The sequence below is a fragment of the Rhipicephalus microplus genome, chromosome 2 (assembly GCF_043290135.1).
Source record: "Rhipicephalus microplus isolate Deutch F79 chromosome 2, USDA_Rmic, whole genome shotgun sequence".
NCBI classification, from domain to species: Eukaryota; Metazoa; Arthropoda; class Arachnida; order Ixodida; family Ixodidae; genus Rhipicephalus; species Rhipicephalus microplus.
The window spans coordinates 209,799,566-209,821,269 of record NC_134701.1 but is presented as its reverse complement, the minus strand read 5'-3'; the positions used below and the strand labels follow the sequence as shown (position 1 = coordinate 209,821,269).

The window sequence follows — 21,704 nt, the reverse complement described above, 5'->3', positions numbered from 1 at the left end:
AACATTTTAATTAAACGTCCACGTCACAAGTCATATAAGCTGAAAGTGATAAAGGCATTGCTGCTCTTATTAAGCATGAGAGTACTGTTCAACAAGCCACAGTGTGACTTGGCACTTGTTGCGATAGGAAAATAACTACGCAGTCACAGCCTGTCACAACACTGAACGACTGTGACCGTTTGACGTTGTGCTATCCTATTAGTTGAGGGTATCAAGCCAATCTTCTTTTTTTCTTTTGATTAATCTCCTCGCCTTTCCCGTCTGCTATCTTTCTTTTTCAATGGTGCTTTGCTGTGGACTGAGACTCTGTACGTGCCTCGTCTCGTGACGCAGGTATCTGCAGAGCGCTGAGGCCGGCCTGAGCACATTGAACTGCAACTGCACCGACCCTCTGGGCCGATCAGCGCTGCTCATGGCCATCGACAACGAGAACTTAGAGATGATCGAACTCCTGCTGCTGCACAACGTGGACACCCGCGATGCGCTATTGCACGCCATCAGCGAGGAGTACGTCGAGGCCGTAGAACTGCTTCTCGAACGAGAGGAGGCGACCCGCAAACCTGGACAACCTAACGTGAGTCGGCTACCCACACTGGAGATTTTGGTAGACACCGCGTGTGGAAGTGACACGCAGGTGTAGAAGTGTGAACTGTTGGGATAGTTGGTGTCACATGTGTGGCTTGAAGAGCAAAAACTTTACCATGAATCTACATGGACGAAAAGTACAATTTTAACGTCTGAACTTCCTTTCGTCGACTTATTTTCATCTTCAAGTTATCAATCTTCAAACCACATAAGCAGATGGCCCGGAGTAGTATCTTTAAACCTTTGGTAATCAATGTTGTTAGGAAGAAATAGATGAAACAATTTTCTTTCTTTTTTGTGGCTATTGGTGAAATGATGAACTTAGCGCAACAACTGCTTCTAAAAACCGAATGCACAAGGCAGCACTCGCTAACTGCTTGACGACAGAGCACTTGTCTTCAAACCCTGAGAATATAAGTATCTTTCTGTGGTACATGTCCGCCTTTAATCACCTCTCTACATGGTATTCAACTTAAACTTCAAAGCTAAAGTCACTCAAAGCCCTTCGTCATATTCCACTCCAGCTTCATGGCACCGAAAATTCCACGCAGAATGTGAGGGGCCCTCTTCCGCGGCGTCACAATCCGATGCACTTCCACTTCAGAAACTTCAAAGCAGCTTCGACAAGTGGCCTAATGGGGCTCAAAGAAGCACGTGCAACCCTCTTCGATGGCAGTAACAAACTTCACCTAGCACTTTTAAGAGCCTATTGAAATAGCAACCTGTCACTCGCCGACGAGGGGCCTTACTTTACGTATCCCTGCTAAACGGCAAAGCCAGGCCTTAAAGAAAAAAAGTGCCAACGTGTGATCGGCACTTAAAAGCACCCCTTAAGTCGCATCGATCGCACTTTCGCTGAGACCCGGCAACAAGTCCTTACTGCTCTATCATTTGCAGCTGGCGTCGCCTTGATCCCCGTAAAACTGGACGCTTAATAGATTCGTGTGGACCGAACTCCCGCAGCGTCGTATGCTGTTCGCTTTAAAGGCTTTCTTTTTCGCGGGGCTCTCCGTTTAATCTAATCCCCGTGGCTCTATGTCGTCATCGGCACTTTATCTTGGGATGAGAGTGAAACTTTCGCTCCACGCCTGAAGTGTTGCTAGTGTGCGGTTCTTCTAGCGCTTCAGTGTGTGTACGCCCCCGCGCGCACTCCCACTTGTCTGAATGAGTTCTGTGTTGCTCGAGACAGAAGCACGAGGCTGTGGGGCACGTTTTGAAAAGATGATGAAACAGTCGTTTTATTTTTGCTGACAGCTGTAGCAAATTAGTTGAGGGCGCCGAATCTATAGATTACTCGAAGTAGCCTTCTGAAGATTGTTACACTGCTAAAAGCTAATTGCACAAATTAAAACTTTGGCAAGAGTGCATTACAAGTGTGAAGTTTAACTCCACACCAGTGAATACGTAATGGCACTCTTCTTGGAAACGGCTTCGGCTTTCTTCCTTTCTTTTCTTTCTTTCTCTTTTTTTCTTTCTTCCTCTCTTTCTTCCTTTCTTTCTTTTTTCTTTTTCTCTTTTCTTCATTTTTTCTTTATTGCTATCTTTCTCTCTCACTATCTTTTCTTCTTCCTTTCTACTTTTCTTTCTTTTTTCTCTTTCTTACGTTCTTTCTGCCTTTCTTTCTTTATTCCTTTCTTTCAGAAGTTTCTCTCTCTCTCGTTTTTCCTTTACTTCTTTCTTTCCATCTGAGCAGCTTCACTGCACATGACAAAACTCTATTGGATCGTTTCTGCGGACAAAATAAGCGTATACAACAATTTTCTTGGCCTTTTGTCTTTCGCACCTTGGCTCCTCCCCCTCTCTCCTACTTCCACTCGTCCTCTCGCCACCGCTAGAGATGTGAAGTGGGGAAAAAACAAAGAAATTCCGGGGAAAAATGTTTTTTTTGTTTTTTCTGCGCAGTTGAAAAAAAAATGGCCAAAATTTCCATGGGGTAAAACGTACAGAAATAAGATGAAGCTTAGGCAACACCCAGAGTTGAACGTGAAACCAAACATCGCACATGATACCAAAACACCAAACGACGGCTGACCACTCACCATCGACATCAAATAATGTCAGCTTAAGCGTGAGCTTAAATTGTCGTAACGTAGCTTCGTCGTTCGGGTGTGGTCATGTTGGGGGTGGTTTATGATGTCTTGGTACCTGTTATTGTTTTGGTGACATTGTTCTGTTTTAAGTTTCCCTCGTACACTTCTGTGACCGGCGCTGGAAGCCTGCTTATATAAAGCCGTGTGCAAGCGGATTCTTCAATGGCCGGGCTAATTTCTGGTGTGGATATACTTGAGGGTCAAAAATACCTGTGGTGGAAGACGGAGACTCGCTGCCTGTAAGCTCTTATCAGCAGCTAAGTTTTTCCCAATGCGACATTTTAGCATGTTAACATAATAAAGGAAGCTATACAGATGAAGCCAGTGATACTGACTCTGACTAAGAGTTTGCATGTCATCTTTTTAACACCCTAATCAATGTTTCCATGGGTGAAGTTACGATGAAATAGACATGTCTAGGTTCTTTGTTCTATTTGCCGTAGCAATTCTGGGAAGCCGGACTGGTAAATGAGTTCGTGGTAATACTTCTGGCCTGCTATTGATCTGTTGAATGCTGTATTCGTTTTTGAAAGCAGAAGGGGCATTTCATTTCTCTTATTTACATAATGAAAAGTATTGCTTTTGACACTTGGCAATGAACTAATATTATATTTCAATAAACTATTGTCATATACCGAAAAAACTGTTATTTTAAATTTTTTTTCAAACTTTCAAAGAAAAATGCGAAAAACTGATTTTTTTCGACGGCTCAAAATTTGCGGAAAAATTGCTTTTACGTAGGGATCGTGCTAGCGCTGTCATCGGCAGTTGCTTGGGGTGCCGTAGTGCGCGCTTTGTCCGCTTTAGGGGTTGGTCATCTGCGGCGTCTATGCTACGGCGAGGCTGCCATTATTAAGCCCACTACGTCTCCCCCATACTCTCAGCTCTCTATGGCAGTTCCATTGAGAAGTGTGGGTCGCGGGGCCAACAATCCCTCCACCAATCCCTTCAGATAATGGCAACATCCTGAGGGGGGCGCACGCATCTAGGTACACTACAGTTGTCTTTGTACTTATGAAAAAAAGAAAAGAGGGAATTGAAGGAGCGCCGACGCACGCAGTAGGATAAATGGTCGAAAGAACTACGAGGAAAAATTGAATTTATTAGAATACAGAAAGGTGAGTCTGAGCTTGTGTGTTCCGAGGCAACAGCGTGAAGGCGCTGCCTGAGAACCTGCAACCGCAGGCATCCATCTTTACAGTAATAGAACGGATCTGATTTTTTTCCCTCAAGTGAGACGGCAGAGGGGAAGAGCATAATGAGTAAGTTGCAATGCACGACCACGAATGGTTAACTTAACGCACTGAGCAACAAGCCTGACACATCTTTTTTTCCATGCTAAACAGTCACGCTACGTAAAAACGGATGGGATGCTCCAACAAAGCATATTATGCTCTTACGTTTCCGCAGTGTACGATATCAGTGAGTGTGAAATGTTTGCCTATTTTTCTGCATACTCCAACTTGGCGCTTCCCCAGGCAACTATGACATGACATTCAAGCTTTGACGCTGCAGACAAACAAAAAGAAGGCTTTTTCCCCCACATAATGTATGATATAATCACCTATCTAACCCATCCGAAACATGCGGCTTAAGTAGCTTTCCCTGATTATACTTCACTTTCCATGTTAGACCTGGGTTTTTATTTCGGGTACGCGTGAGGACAAATGCGCATTCAAAAGTACACGAAATATGAGCCGTCCGTGATACAATATCAGCCTTAATGACTGTGGATATGGAACACAGCATTGCACCAACTTTGCCTACAATAATGGGTAGGCACTCTCAGCGACTCTTAGAGCACCACGATGATGAAAAGGCTTTCGTAAAAAAATATTAATTTTGCTGAAAGTGTGTTTCTTTGGGATAGTTGGTCCAACATGGTAAAAAGGTGGAACACGTGAACTATTAGAGTAGAAGAGACGAACGAAGCAATAACAGACATGACGAGGGCTGACTAACAGTTGTTAGTCAGCGCTCGTTCTGACTGTTATTTCTTTGTTCGTCTCTTCTAGTTTGTGCTTTTTTACCCTTTTACCATGATTAGTTTTACGTTTTATCTGAATGCGTCACGGCGTGAATGCGGATCCTGGATTCGTGAAATATAACGCCCGCAATTTTTTTACGAAACTTTCGAGCATTATTAGCGCTACCGTCATCATCGCCTTGCTTTCTCAGAGTCGACTGCGAATGCGCGGCCGTGAGTAACAGGTCTACTGTGGGATGTGAAGTTAGCCACACCGTAGGAAAGGAAAGCTGTGAAAACCATGCTTCACTAAAGCCTGCCGGTGAGCCGTCTTGAGCTGATCACTGGTTTGTCATTAACCTGAAAGAGGTCATCACAAAACACCTTTTTGGATATCCACCGCATGTTCGTCACACGTGCTACCAGACGTGTTGATAAGAATACCTGAAAACAACTAGACACAAACCAGGACTGTTCCATAAAAGGAGGAAGAAAGTTTAAGCGGAAGGACAGGGAGGTTAGCCAGTTCTTAGACCGGCTGGCTACGCTGTGCTGGAGAAGCGGGTGAGGGAAATAAAAGATGATAAAAAGAAATGTTGCGAAGAGAGAGAGAGAAATTACAAAAAATGTGACAGAGGAAAGCCAACATCAAAGAGCATAAGACCCTGTAGTGCATGTTCATCATCATCATTTTTCGATCACCGCGCCGCGCTTCTCGCGCAGCTGATGCTAGCTCGAGCTGCGCGAGAATTAGAACGAGCTAACGCACCTGGCGTGTCGGACGCTGGCAGCCGCCGTGGTTCCGCTTCAGAAAATTGAATAAAGCAGCGAGTTTGACACAACCACGTTGGCCGCCGTCCCTTCTTCCTCTCTCGCTACAACCCTAAAGTCTGTCTCTAAGGCCAGTTGTCCGCAAAAAGCGGAGCAAAGCTTTCAAAGCCTTCTTGGTTGTGGATGGGCTTGGCCAATGACCCAGATTCCTTTGTTCCGACAAAGGCCGATCATCCATTCTATCCAGAGCTGCAGTCAGCTCTTGTCTTGGCGCGTTGAATTGGGTGCAGTCACTTAGAAGGTGCGCGATTGTTTCTTCGCAGCTGCAGTAAGTGCATGTAGAAGAGCTGGCCATTCCAATGAGACAGGAGTATGCATTTGTGAAGGCCACTCCAAGCCACAGGTGGCATAGAAGAGTCTCCTCAGCTCGAGATATTCTTGAAGGAAGACGAAGCTTCAGATCGGGATCCAAGTTGTGAGGTCTGTTGAGTTCCACTGTACCAATATGAGGTCACGTGCAAGCAAACAAAGTCTTGTAGCTGCGTCGGTTCTTGAGAACGGGATCGCTGTGTATTGGGTACCATCGTGTGCAGATCTAGCAACCTCATCTGCGCGGTCACTGCCATGTATACCGCAATGGCATGGTATCTACTGATACACTATGCTCTGCTGTTTCTCGATTGCTTGGTGATGAAGAAGCCTTATTTCAGCTACTAACTGTTCATTAGGTTCATGGCGAAAAAGTGACATAAGACATTGAAGAGCTGCCTTCGAGTCCGAGAAGATAGACTAAGTTCCCGAAAGTTATTTCACTATAAACTCCAGAGCTGCACGTATGGCAGCAAGTGCTGCAGCTGTCGACGACGTCAAATGCGATGTTATGAATTTAATTGTGATGTGCCTCGCAGGAACAACCACCGCCTCTGCTGAGCTTACTGAATACACCAAGCCATCCGTGTAAATGTGAAGGCGTCCGTTGTGCTTCTCTTGCAGGGAGAGTAATGTGGCCTGTTTCGGGGCTAGATGCGACGATTTTTTCTAATTTTGGATGTCTGGAATTGTAAGAAGGGCTTTGAGTGGGTGTAGGTACCACAATGGTATCGGTGGTCATGCTGCATGCGTGAAGTGCAATGGAAGCACTGCGCAATGCTGAGCTACACTTGCGCTGAACGCTGAGTGGGGCCTATAAGTTCGAAGTGAGGCGAGGTGATGTGATGGAAGCCGACCGAAATGTTTTATGTGCATTCTCAAAGCGTCTACGCGGATGTATGCGTTGACTGGATAATCACGCGCAATGATGACTGTCGCTGCTGTAGACGCGCATCTCGGGAGACCAAGGCATATCCTCAGGGCTTGGGCTTGGATCGACTGGAGGACGCGCAAGTTTGTTCTTCGGATCCCGCAAAGCACGGGTAAGCTGTAGCGCATACAACCGAGGAACAGAACAGTGTAGAGTTGAAGCATTGCTCGTACCGATGCACCCCACGTTTTTCCAAAGAAACCTCAGCACGTGGGTGATCATGGTGAGTTTAGTTTTCATGTGGGCGATGTGAGGGCTCCAGGAGAGGTCACGACCAATTATGACTCAAAGGAATCGCTGGGTCTTCATGTAGTTGATCTCGTGTCCGTTGATTTTAATAACATATGGACTCATCGCCTTACGCGTGAATGCTATAAGCGAGCACCTCTCTGATGACAGCTGTAGTCCCCGTTCTTCCAGGTATTTTGTCGCTAGTGTAGCCGCTCTCTAAAGCCGGGTACGTAAAAGAAGGTGTGTTACGCCTGGCGTCCAGATGCAGATGTCATCTGCATATATTGATAGATTGATTGATTCTGGAAGTGCGTCAACCAGGCCGAGGAGCCCTAGATTGAAAAGTGTGGGGCTAAGAACACCACCTTGAGGTACACTACGACGGATGCAATGATGCGTTGTTGTGCCATTCTCCGTCTGTAGAAAGAAAGTTCTGCCTTTCAAATAGCTGTCGACCATTGGTAAACCCTACCCCTTTATCTAACATTTTCCATGACATCCAGAATGGCTTCATGTGATACGTTATCGTATGCACCTTTCACGTCCAATAACAACGCCGCAGATAAACGTTTCAGTCTTTTTGATGCTGCACTGAGGAGACCAGGTCAATAACGTTATCAATTGTGGACCGCCCACGCCGAAAGCCCATCATAGCATCAGGGTATACCTCATGGTGCCTCTAGGCGAGTCAAAATCATCCTCTCCATCACTTTCCCGAAACAGCTGGTAAGCGCGATGGGGCGATAAGAGGTCAAGTCCAGATGAGATTTACCTGGTTTAAGTACAGGGACGAGGCGGCTGGATTTCCACGAGTGAGGGACAAATCCGCTGCTCCACAAGTCGTTGTACACGGATAGAAGGGCCCGTCGAGCTGCTTCACCGAGGTTGCAAAGAGCCATGTACGTGGTCCCATCTGGACCTGGCAATGAATATCGTTTGCATGCCATCAAGGCCCCTTGGAGTTCCTATAGAGAGAAAAAGGTGTCCATTCTTGAATCTCTAGAGACGAGCGCTTTCTAAGTGACGCGTGGTGCACGCAGACGCCTGACCGGCAACTTTCATGCAGAAATCTTCTGCTACTTCAATTTCGGTGTGGCCTTGGTGGAGAGACAGATACTTGAAGGGCGATGTTGATGTGCCGATGTTTGTAGGCCACGAACAATCCTCCATGTCTGCGTCAAAGGCTTGTGTGGATCCAACGATTCGCACAGAGATTTCCACTGAAAGGACTGAAGTTAATTGACTCGCCGCTGAATTTTTTTCTGTAGGCGCCTTGCCTCCCTCAAGTCGTGAATGAACTTAGTGTGCCTATATCTTCGTTCTGCACGACGACGGATCGCTCTGAGCCGTTCCAATTCCGCTTCATGTTGACAATATTTTGAAGTATGTTCAATATGATAAGTCGCTTCTTGTGCAGCCCCTCTAATCATATCCTCGAGGGTGTCAAGAGGGGGCGCTTAATTTTCTTTACATCTGTTTTCAGTCAGTGACCTGAACTTTGTCCAGTCGATGCGAGTTGAAGTGTCGTAGGTTTGCAATTTTTCCAGGCTCCTGATCTTCAAATAACTTGGTATGTGGTTTTTCTATGAGTTTCATAGTCTGCGAACCACTTAGCTTTTCTATTTAGGCTTCGTGACACAAATGTCAAGTCAAGGATGCTGCTGTATGTCGTTCCCCATTGAAACGTTGGGCTTCCGTCGTTTACACAAAGCAGCTGGTGCTCCAGAGCAAATGAGAATGCTTGCCTTCCGCGACGGTCTGTCTTCTGACTTCCCCATAGTGGGTGGTGAGCGTTGTAATCTCTGGTGATGATCCATGGTCCAGGTGTGGCTGTTAACAGTGCACGTAGTCTTTCAGGTTCAAAACGACTTGAAGGGGATATATATGCGCCTACCAGCGTGAAATTGAGGTCTCTACAATTTACTGTCAAGCAGACATACTGGTCGTCATTGTGAGGTGCTACACAGAGCTCAATATAGGGGAGGTTGCATCTGATATATACAATGGCTTTACTCTGTTCGTTGCACGTAATGGACTTGAAGGCTACGTACCTGGATAGTCGTATTGCATTGTGTAGCCGTGGCTCACTAATAACAATAATTGGAAACTGGTTTTTAAACGAAAATTGTCGGATATAAGAAATATGGGGCTTGAGGCCTTGGGCATTCCGCTGAAATATCGAAGCTCCTTTGACTTGTTTACGAAAGGCTTGCAGGGGAAGAGCCATGGTGCCTTCCCAGACTTGGTAGCACCGGCTTCAGCGCATCCACTAACTGAAGTGCACTCTTTGCAGCTAGACTGTCAATGCTAGTGAGGAGCATACGCATGGTATTCATGAGGGCCTTTATCATGGCTACGATTTCCTTATCGCGACTATCACCGCATTCTCGTTCCAAAGTTATTGTAGACGAGCGATGCAGCGGCTCTAATGGCGGGTCTATTGTTGGCAGCGCTGGCCATGTTTCAGGCGAGCCGGTGATGCTGTTGTCTTGGTTGGATGATTTGTCATAGGCGTGTCTGGACTATTGAGGTGGTATGCCGGCGATCATTTGGTGAGGTGCAGTCTTTGCTTCGGTACTGGGCCTCCTCAGGGGCCTCCGGCAACGAGACCGCCGGCGTCGTACTTTGGCAGCAGCCTCCCTGTGAGTTGAGCCGACCCGGACCACTTGCCTCAACGCTTGCAGTTCCTTTTTCATGATTGGGCAATCTTTCGACGATGCTTCGTGAGGGTCATGACAGTTTCGACATTTTCGAAGTTCTGCCTGGCAAGCGTCTGCGCTATGTGATTCTGAGCATAGCGAGCACACAGCCAGGTTTTTACAAACAGCACTGACATGTCCAAATCTATAACATTTCCGGCATTGAAGGGGCTTCGGTACGAAGGGTCGCACTGTGTGTCGAAAATGGCCGACCTTAACTTGCGATGGAAGGCTGTCTCCCTTGAACACGAGCTTCGCGCAGTGTGATTTGCCAGGGCGACAGGCTTGCAGTATGGTAAGCTCTGCAGACACCACTTTGATGAGAGCAGCAAGGTCACTTTCGCTAATGGAGATGTCGACATCGTAAATGAAGCCTGCAGTAGAGTCGCGGCCATCAGGTATGTATGAGCGAACATTGATGTTATTCAACGTCTTGACGTTGCTCAACATTTCCAATGTGCTTCGTTGAGTGACGTCTACGGCGAGGATATTCTTACGGCCATTGATCCGCACGTCCGTGATCTGTCCCTGGGCGAGTTCCTCAAGAGACCTAGACGCAACTTGACGATTGAGCTGGTTGAGACTATGAGCCGCATCAACTGGTACAAACAGAATTGTGTATATCGTAGGCTCTCGCGTCTTCGTAGAATTCTTACTTGTTGATGGAGACGGCAGCACTAGTCTTCTTTTTGGCTGCCGCCTTGTCACAGGCATGAAGTAGCCTTCGTCGGAGCTTTCGTCGCTGGCCGTAGAATAAATCAGCGTGCCCTCACTCTCGCCATCACTCGGGTGTCCTGTACGCTTTCTCGCGGTAGCTGCAGACGACGTCAAGGGTTGCTGTGGAAGCCCAGGTAAATTCACGTCCATCGCCACAGTCACTGTAAAGGTGTTTTCTACAAAGCTACAGAAAAACTTTTAAAAATTACAGATACTGACAGCAGTGTTCTACGCAAAGATCAATTCGTCGTCGTTCCAAAAAAAATACAAACTCTTTTTTTTTCGTTTCATAAAAGAGTTTGTATTCGCTAAGTGAGGCTTAACAAAGTTCAAACACATGCGGACTGATGATTGCCGGAAGCCGAATAACCAACAATGTGAATTAATTAGACTCCGCGAAGGAAACAGGGCTATAGATTGTGAAGCTCGTTTGACGCCCTCAATTATACAGTGGCAGCAGGTGGCAGCTTGGGGGACCCTTTTAAAAATAGCTTTGGGGCGAACGCACTCCGAGCATAGAGAAACATGTTTTTCTATGGTTCGAGTGCTTCTGCGAAGTGCAGAGTACTTCACCTAAATATTACGCAATTATGTCGCGTAAGTAACAATGCCGTTGGCGCCGATTGTACAAACTTTTTCAATATGTCGCGGAAGTTCAGCCAGGCGGAGAACTGTGAAAACAAAAAGAGCGTAATTTAATTGCAGGCAACTTCCTCTTCAAACGCCAATATTAACCACTCCTGCTAGAAGTACTCCTCGCATTGGCTTCGCCAACCGTCAACTTTCCCCCGCGAAATGCCCTACAGCACACGCTTCGAAAAGATGCAGGGTAACCTCCTGCGCTCGCCCTCAGGGCTTGATTGAATGGCGGTCACAGCTGCGAGGCGCAGCCATTTGAACATCAGCGTAAAGTTGACGCTCCTTAAAATATAGCTTTACCATATTGTGGCACCTCAAGTTGACTGTGTTAGAAGGCTCGCCTAAAGGAAGTTATGAGGGAGGAAACGGATTGAAAGGAGACCTTATTTGCGGCTGCTGCAGCTCCTCCCTTGCGGTGTCAGAGGACCCAAATTGATGACGGAGCTTTATAAGGAACTGTTCGAGGTGAGCAGCGTGCCTATAATCATAACCATTAATATTTATTGGCTTTTGAAGTCCCAAAACTAAGGTATGATTACGAGGGACGTCATAGTGGAGGGCTCTGAAAATTTCGACCAGCTGTGGATCTTTTATGTCCACCTAAAAATCGGCACCTCTCTGCCTATCTCACCTACCCTTCATGACCAAAGTCCTTCCCAATGATATCACTTTTGCAGTATCTTGCACGATCTAATTCCATTTTATCGCTCCATTAGTGTAGCTGCCAACCTCACCTTATTTTCGCTTCCCTTGGTGTCTGCTCCATTGCTCTAACTGACCATCATTTGTTTATTCAACGTATTGTGAAGCCGGGATGATATTACTACTTCCAATCAATTACTAAAGCGTGTTGATTACACCTGTCTGTTGAATGATTACACCGCACAATTTTGAGAAGTTCTCAGAGCTACGAATTCGTGAGTAAGCTGCGGCTTAAGTCTAATTGCCTTGCGAAAGAGCCCTTCACACGAAATAACATCGCATTTATGCTATGTAAGCAGCCACCGCAAGCTTTTATTCAACTATTCCCGCATATCACTTTTTAACAAGATGAACCACTCGTAAGGTACTATTGCGCAATACCGCATTATAGTATGTTAGGTTATAACCTTATGTTCTTATTATTTAAAATAGCACAAGCTACAGGAAAATAAGCGGACACTTGCAACGCTCCTGTTGATTTGATATGTTGGTTTAACGTCCCAAAACCACCGCATGAGTGTGAGAGACGCCATAGTGAAGGGCTCCAAAAATTTCTACCACATGGGCGTTTTTAACCTGCACCCAAATCTGAGCACATGGATCTACAGCATTTTCGCCTTCATGGAAAATGCAGCCGCTGCAGCCTGGAGTCAATCCCGGGACCTGCGGGTCAGCAGCCGAGTGCCTTAGCCACTAGGTCATCGCGACGGGACTGCAACACTTCTATAGTTCCCGCTGCTTTAAATATTATGGAATCATACCAACTAGCCCAGCTGTCGACCTTGCTATAAGTTTGCCTTAATACTTATTCTAGCTTAAGGGGAGATGCGAGTCGAAGAACATAGTAGTTTTCTGAAAATTACATATTTTTCCTTTTTATTTGCTTTCACGTGTTTAGTTTCTCAACTTTATGTCAAAAAAAAAACTGAAGACTGTAATTAAACTCTACGTAGGCTAAAACTGCTTTCATGGAGCACTAGGTGGCTTCTAAAAAACTAAAAAGTACTCATTGTCTAGACGAGCTCCCTTGAAAATTGTCACCTGGCTGCTTGCCATGGCATTTCGCATAAGAAGGTCACTAAAGCAACACGCTCAAAGTGGCAATGTTCGCCAAGCTCTTATGCTAGAAGAAATTATTTTAAAGAGGGTATTTCTGTCACATAGATAAGCTTTGACTTATACCTCTAAAATGTGTTTTTTTTTCCAAGATCTAATTTTGGGCACCTTCTTGAGATGAGACGTCATATTTTTGGTAGTTCTGATAGCCTGATCAGGATGACATTTTGCCCACTGATTAACGTTTGCAGGGTGCAAGTACGTCCTTCAAAACATGATATCGCTGGTATAATTACTACTAACCTAAAGTGAGCAATTATACTGGCTGAGCATTCTAAAATTTCTCGCGTTACAGTTTTTCTTGGGCGTCAAAATGTCCTATACCCACTTTCTTGATAGTTATTTTCATTCTACAGTTAATGTGTAGCAATATCAGCTCAGAACTATAAAATTTGAGTGGCATGAAACGTTTGTTCGAAACGAACTGTACTTTACACCTTGTCATGGTGCAAAACTAAAACTCTGAAACTCACTATAAATTTAATTACATATTCAAGAGAGAGAATAAAATGAGGAAAAGGCAGGGAGGTTAAAATCAGCATAAAAGCCTATATGTACAGCAAAAATTTCATTTCGCTTCGCTGTAAATTAACACAACTTTTTTTTTTCGAATCGCATCTTCCCTAAATAATAAGGGGGTTTGCGGTAGGTTGTTAAACGGACACATGACGTGTCATAGCTAAATATTCTGGTATAGCAAAGTATTGAACAAATTTATTTTTTTCTTTCGTGGCGTAATGTTATTTATTATAATATACCACAAGTTGCCTTTTTTCGCGTCATCTGCAGTCCGGTTTAGAGATAAAGGGTAAACTTGTCAGCTAGTTGGTTGATCATATTCGTAGAGGAAACGGCGCAAAAGACCAGGACAGAAAACGCACTCATACAACCACACGTAGTGCTTCTTGGCAAATCATATTTATTGCGGCAAATAACGTAAATTAATTTCTACCCACATATCATCAAAAAATCAACAAAAAATAACAGAGAACCAGAAACAGAAAAGAAAAAGGGGGGGGGGGATAAAGCAAAGGCGGAAAGTTCCCGCATATCCACTGGGTGTATGATGATGAAGGAGCTTCCTCCACAGGTTAAATCCAGTAAACCGCGAATCCTCTGTGCATATGCTCAATCATCATCATATAAAGACGTGACACGAGAGTAGTTGTGGTGTGATTGTCTGTACACGTTACGTACAAAATGTTTATTATTTAAATATCAACGTAATATATACATACATTTACATACTGATGCAGTATCTAGATTTTCTTCAGGAGCGTATTTATGACTAACATAAGCTCGGAGGAACATTTTCCTTTTAGTACAATGGCTTTGTGATCCGTAAAGTAAAAAGCCAGAGGATCTTGAATAATAGGATGTAATGGAAAGTTCGAGAAGGGTCCAGACGGCGAGCCCGTGCTGCAGCAGCGTTGCTAGCCCTCCACGCCGCCACCGGTGTTCATAGTGGATATTGGTATCGACGCGCACAGTGTGATGTCCGGCGAAAGAGAAAGGAAGCGCGCCGAGAGTTGAGTGAGCGTCGCTTGAGTGGTGGCGCGCCATCTAGTGAGTGCTCTTGAAACAAAGCGCACTGCAGCACCTCTAGCGGGAGAAATGAGCACTAGTGTACACACCGGCGCAACGACGAGAGACAACGCCCAGCAAAAGGAGCAAGCTCTCGAAAAAGATATCAAATGTACACTGGTGCGAAAAAACTTTGAGCGCATTACACCAATGGCAAACATGACATACCAATCGTAAGAATATCTGGAGTATAACGTCCGAAAGCCAAGACATGATTGTGAGAAACGCCGTAGTCGAGGACTCCGGAAATTTCAACCACCTGGAGTTCTTTAACATGCACCTAAATCTAAGCACACGGGCCTCAAACATTTTCGCTCACCATCGAAAACGCAGCCGCCGCAGCCGGGATTCGATCCCGCAATCTTCGAGTTAGCAGTCGAGTGTCACAACCGCCAGACCACGATTGCGAGGCAGCATGATATGCCAACATAAAGATACGCAATTTCCTTGTCAGTGAATAAAACGAAGGGAGGTCTTACACATCTGTCTTTTAACACGGCAATCTTGTGCGCCTCGATTATTTCCCGCGTTAGTGGATTCCGATTGGTGGCTAACAATTAACCTTTGCTAAACTCAGGATTGCAATCGCACTGCTTGCAGTGAATTCTAAGATGGCCGCTGGTGGCCCTTGTTGTGTTGTATTCGCGTTCCCAAAGGAGGAGGAGGAGGAGGAGGAGGAGGAGGAGGAGGAGGAGGAGGAGGAGGAGGATGAAAGAAATTAGCGGAAGGACAGGGAGGTTAACCAGTTCCGAGACCGGCTGGCTACCCTGTACTGGAGGAAAGGCTGAGGGCAATAAAATATCATAGAAAAGAGATGTTACAAAGAGAGAGAGATAAAACAAAAGATAGTGAAAGATCAAACGCAAAATTAAAGAGGGTACGACACTAAAGCCTGTCTCTCAGGCAAGTTGTCCGCAAAAAAACGTACTAAAGCTTTCAAAGCCTTCTGGACTGAGGATGGACTCGGCCAATGACATAGAATCTTTTGTTCCGGCAAAGGCCGATCTTCTAGCCTATCTAGAGTTTCAGTAAGTTCTTGTGCTGGTGCGCTGAAATGGGTACACTCACACAGAAGATGGGCGATTGTTTCTTCACAGATGCAGTAATTGCATGTAGAGGAGCTGGCCATTCCCGAAGCTTCTCATCGAAACAGTGGCTAGTCTAGCCCACATACTCTTTTCCACACGTATTTCCATTCGTTATCTCTTTTTTGTCATTGTTTCCTTTTCTTTTCTCGTTTTTCCCAATTCTTTTCTGTTTTTGATCGCTTTCATGACGGCTGATACGTGGATATGTATTTATTTACGTTATTTTCCCCAATAAAGATCACTTGCCAGTCAGCATTACGTGTTGGTTCTATGTGTGTCTTTTTTGTCCTGGTGTTTTGCGCTGCGTCCCCTCCGGTACACACAACACGGAGGGAAAAAAACAAAACAGCGTCAATGACTAGCGAAGAAATCATAGCACGCCCAAAAAGTTTTATGTTAATTCAGTACGTTACATCACATTTCTAAAAAAACCAAAACAGGCGCTTCTAGAGGCCTTCATTCTCATGAAAGCAGGACTGCAGAATATGCCTCTCTCAACGTCCAAGCGCGAGTGCATGAATATTGAATTCGCCCCAAGTGGGGGACTTTTCGCGTCCGTACAGCAATTATGAAACTTTCGCCAGAATGTCCCCGGGCAGGTGGCATGAGCCAACGCATTCGAGCATCCTCCTCTCTTCATGGCGCTGAACGTTTCATTCATTTTCATAGATGCGCTTGCGGTAACACGACCGCATGTCCCTCAAAGTGCGCACGCAGTCGTGACTGCAAGGCAGACCTCCCTATACTGCAACTCAGCAGATACGTTGAGCTATGCACAACAAATACAGGAAACATATGGCTTTGTCCTCTCGGGTGTCGCCGTTTCAGTGCACTGGTTGATAGGGAGCGTGTTGAGCATTACGTCAGCCACCACAATACTGACTTGATTCTCAATGTACTAGGGAATCGCCAAGCGCATTTTATAAGATAATTGATCATTAGAATTGTTGGTATAGCAAGGAGGTATGGGGGGAGGGGGGAGGGGGGGAGTGAAGGTTTCTTATTTTTCAGTATTTTTTTTTGTTTTAAATGTACACATGTACACGCAAGCATGCAAATGCATGTAGGAACGTACATAAGGGTTAATTATTCGCCTCCCTCAACGCCCCCCCTCTCAAAAAAAGATTAATAACATTTTGGCTACGCCCAAAGCTGGCTTGAAAGGCAAATGAATGTTGCGTTTAACGAATATTGCGCAACATGTTTTCTTTAAGGCGTAATTCCACACATCCGACCATTACTATTTTTACGGCAATATTTCAAATCGGATGTAAAATTCACATATAATTTAGGATTGATACACAAAACATATGGATGTACCAATGCTGTACACATTGTTCGGACTAATCTTTGGAGCTATGTATGCGACTGGAAAGGTTTGACACAGCATGTGCGTGTTGTTACATCTCGGAACAACTGAACACGAGCGAGTAAACGTTATTACACCGTTCTGCAAACAATCATGACAATCATGGCCTCGCCAATGCCAGCGCTGTTCTCAGCGATGACTTCCCGCTCTTTCGTGCCGATATGCACTCAGACGCGCAGTGCCCCCCTGCAAGATCGTCGACCCGTTTTACAACAATAAAGTTCATTACGCTCGCAGCAAAGCAAGCGCAGTGCAGACTCGGCTGTCTTCAGCAGCTGCTTTTTTTGCCCATGCTTTAGCGCCCAGCACGACAGAGTGATCGACTTTTTCCCGGGAGACAAAGCGAAGCGCTGAGCAAAGTTTTTTTTATATCCTAAGGCGAGTCAAGATCCAGAAGTTCGCTGGTACGAAAAATAATATAATTGAACTGCGATGGCGTCGATATGTGCAACCGCTGCCTGAATGAGTCTTGCTGCGTGCTCCTTCCCGGAGAACAAAATCAAGAGAACGGAATTTGCTGAGCGGACGCCATTCGCGAGATGCTGCGCTGGCTGAAGGGTAAAGGGCGCAGTTCTTCCTAATTACGACTTTGCTGATGACCTCTCGACGTTCTGCCTGAATTCCCCTCTGCCTACTTTTCATTTTAATCTTTCCCACCTTTCTGCCTCGTTTTAATAAGCAGAACTTCGTTTAATAAGGCTCGCGGCGAGCTATTCATGAAATTTATATAGGTCGGCAGATTTCATTGGGCTCTTCATGGACCCCCATATTATTCTCGCTGTCATGCAAAGCAGTATATTTCTATAGTCTAATGATAGCACCCGGGGGCTTGCACATGCGCACTAATGCTTGTCTAATTGGTCTCTCGCAATGCAGACTGAGCCCGTGCACCATAAACCAATTTGCCTTACGTCATCTGAAGACAGGGAACGTAGTCTTTGCTGTGCCGAAAAGCGCGGAGTGTATTAGCTGTTTGCAAGCGTGTCGTCAGCGACAGATTCGTGCTCTTTACTTATTGCCGAACACTTGGCCTAACGCAGCCTAAAGAGATCTTCCACTGCGTCCCACTGCGCACAACGTAAAGGTTTTCTTTTTACGTTGCTGTAAATAGCTACGTTGATGTTTTCTGGCGCTCGACACAGCGCATTCGCACGAGCCACGTTGAGGTTAGGGGAAAAGAGGTTAATTTGGGAAACGGAGGCTGCTCGGTTTTGCGAAACTATTTCAAGCGTTTGGTTTCAACATGCCTTACTAGGACTACAAGTCTTACTAATCTATGCCATTAAACGGCTACTAACAGCACTTTACATCCTTTAGAGACTTTCCAACAGACGTGACGAAAGGCTCAGTTAAATGTGGTGGTTCAGTGACATTAAAATAAGACGTATCAAATTAAAAAAGTCGTTGCATGCCTGCATGGCGTGAAAAGTTCTTGTTGTTCTGATCAGCTCACAATGGAAAAAAGTGCATACAGATAGGGAACTGTTCACACAAAGAATTGACTTCGTTCTCAAAATTCGTCTTGCAAGGCGGCTAAGTATTCCATATAGTAGTGATGATTCTTTTTTTTTAATGGAGGTAACGTTCATATACAACACAATTTATAGTCGAGGTAACATTGGACTTTAGGCTTACAAAAGATTGCATCGAACCTCGTTAGCAAGGCACGTAAATGACATGTGAGGAAGTCGGTAACCTAAAGGCTTAGCGACGAGCACAGGTGCTGCCAATCAGTTTCATAGCGAGCTTGATGTTCAGACCAACGCTCTACTATCATAAAATGTCCACTTGCCACTCTTAGTTTTATTGTGTTTGAACGTAGCAGATGGTCAATGGAAAAATAGCAGCACTGCCCGAAAACGACACTGTAGCCGCACTCTTTATCGGCATATCGGCTCTGCTGCCGAGTTGCGCTAGAGTTTCTAGATATGGTCATAATTGTATCCTTGATGTCTCACAAGTGTACATGTAGAACACATGTCATTTTCAAGTGTGCATTGTTATTATGACGTACATCTCTCACTACCAAATTTCTGTTAACGTTAGAACCAGAACAGAAACAAGAATCGGGTGGTACGTACACGGTAATTATGATGTTCTCCATACGTCTTCTTTTCGCCCTTTCTCGTTCTAGTGACAGATACATCGTGACTCCGAGGTACATAACCTATATTTTTCAGAGTGACCCAGCAGCAATATCGACGCGAAACGGCTTCAAGTTTTGTACTACCTGTTATTGCGATAGCAACCATATGAACACTCGGGGCACACTTTTGCTGCCACCGTTGCCATCATTTTCCATAATGATTGATATAAGGGGTCTAACGTCCCAAAACCATCATTTGATTGTGAGAGACGCCGTAGTGGAGGGCTCAGGAAATTTCGACCACCTGGGGTTCTTTAACGTGCACCCAAATCTGAGCACATGGGCCTACAACATTTCCGCCTCCATCGCAAATGCAGCCGCCACAGCCGGGATTCGAGCCCGCGACCTGCGGGTCAGCAGCCGAGTACCTTAGCCACTATACCACCGCGGCGAGGCTGCCGTCATGTTCCATATAAAGTACTAATATATAACGTACCCGGCGCATCTTATGTTCTACGTGCGACCGAAGGCTTGCACGGAGGCTGCAGACGGGCGTGGCTTAAGCAGACATGAAGCGTGCCGGAAGCCTTGGTGGGGCGAAGGAGCGTAAGGGCCTGTACAGGCGATATATCCCAGCCTCAACTGTAGGAGCATTTTTGCGCCAGTTCTTTGTAGAGTGAAACACGATACGAGAAGCAAAGAGTTAGATGCTAGGCTTAATTCGTGTAGCGCCTCAAGTTGTGGCTATCGCTTCGTCCTTGTGGCGAAAGTGACTTTATTTTTTTACTTCTACAGTAACGTAAATACACGTCGTGCGCAGAGCTGGGAGGCCATCGACCACGAGACGGCCGCCTTCACGCCGGACATGACGCCGCTGATCCTGGCCGCGCACCGAGACAACTACGAGATCCTCAAGATCCTGCTGGATCGCGGCTACAGCTTCCCGGCGCCCCACGGCGTGCGTTGCAGCTGCGGCGACTGCGTGCGCGCCCGCTCGGAGGATTCGCTGCGACACTCGCGGTCGCGCATCGACTCGTACCGCGCCCTGGCCTCGCCCTCGCTCATCGCCCTGTCGAGCAAGGACCCCATCCTGACCGCGTTCGAGCTGAGCGGCGAGTTGCGGCGGCTAGCCTACCTGGAGCACGAGTTCAAGAGCGAGTATCTTGTGAGTACGCCTCCTGTTTACGAGTGAACAGCTCAGCGACTGGCTTGTTTGCTCGCACACTTGCATTCCGTTCTCAACTCCTTATTGGTTCTATCAAGTATGCATGATATCATCGTCGTCGTTGAGTTCACTGTATATGCCCTCTGTATGATACCGAAAGCATATCCTGTGCTTCACCAATCGACTCGATCCATCCTTGCTCACTCATACTTGCGTCTACCATTGGTCGCGCGACCAAATTAGTCGCAAAGCGACAGGTCTCAGAAGGCTGCGAATGGCCAGGCTGGTCAAAGAGCGGCTGATTTAGTCTAGTATTTGAAGCCATCGTATGCTCTCGAACAGAACACCAGCTGATATTACGGAGCTTATAATTGAGACTTATATACACCTTATATTCGAGCAGACGTGTTACTGCAGGTATATAAGTCTCACACAGGTGTCAACGTCGTTCACGTAGAGTCGATTTTCGGTCGCCAGTTGCAAACGGTTGCGCGACTGGTGCTAGACGCAGGTGTGAATCAGCCTTTTCTCTCATCTGCCCCACCTCACGTTCTGCCTCTCCTTCGCGCGGTTGCCTTCATTGAAATATAATCTGTCACACTTAATGACCAACAGTTATCCTTTCTGAGAGATTCGTGTCCTTCCCATGTCCATTTCCTGTTCTTGATTTTGACTAAGATGTCCTTATTACCCATTTCCTTCCTGACCCACTCTGCTATCTTTTTGTCCCTTGAGCTTGCAGTTGTTATTTAAAATGCGAAGCATTTCTTAGCGCACTTCGGTGACTTTGAGCGTATCTACCTATCTAGCCGAATAGGACTTTTAGCTGTCCTGGCCGTTTCAATTATGGTATCAATACCAAACTTGGTATGGCATAACATGAAAGTATGAAGAACATATTTGACTAGTCATAACATGAAAGACGTGACATATATGTCATGAACGTCATAATTTACATTTCATGGTCCTGCAGCTCTTGCAGTGGTCTCGTTCCCATGGCACGTCGCAAAACTAGTATGGTATGACACGATTGCAGGGCAAACACAAGTGATAGACCCTAACATGAAAATCATGACATGCGTGTCATGTAACAACATGATTACATGCCACGCTCATGATGCGCTCACGGCCGTTTAGCTAGCGTCACATATACCAAATTTGGTATTACGGCACGTGAATGAATGATGGAGGTATGATATCGGTGCAAGAATGATAAACATGAGATGCGTGTCATGTGGACATGATTACATGCTACGCTCATGATGCGCTCACGGCCGTTTCGCTAGCTTCACATGTACCGAATTCGGTATTACGTGACGTGATGGACAACATAGGTAAATAACACGTCCAAACATGATAATTATGACATGCCTGCCATGTAACAACATGAGTACATGCCACACTCATGATGCGCTCGAGTCCGTTTCTATAGCTTCACATATGCCAAATTTAGTATTCCGTGACGCCAATGGATACCGAAGGTATGCGACTGATGCAAACATAAAAAAAATATTGGCAGATCCCACGTACAGTGGGAATCGACGATATGCGAAGCACGAATGAGAAAAGTTGATATCTCACTTTAAAATCAGCTCA

The 21,704-nt window shown here is 45.7% G+C and overlaps 1 protein-coding gene across 1 annotated transcript in view; it reads left to right on the top strand.

Annotated features, from left to right (window-relative positions):
• Window positions 1-334: 334 nt before the first annotated feature.
• Window positions 335-21,704, top strand: part of LOC119169579 (transient receptor potential-gamma protein) — a 40,755-nt gene continuing 19,385 nt past the window's right edge. Inside the window, exons 1-2 of the mRNA XM_075875337.1 lie at window positions 335-574; window positions 19,764-20,108. Coding sequence (XP_075731452.1) covers window positions 413-574; window positions 19,764-20,108 — 507 coding nt within the window. The 5' untranslated portion in view covers window positions 335-412. The remainder of the gene's footprint in view (window positions 575-19,763; window positions 20,109-21,704) is intronic.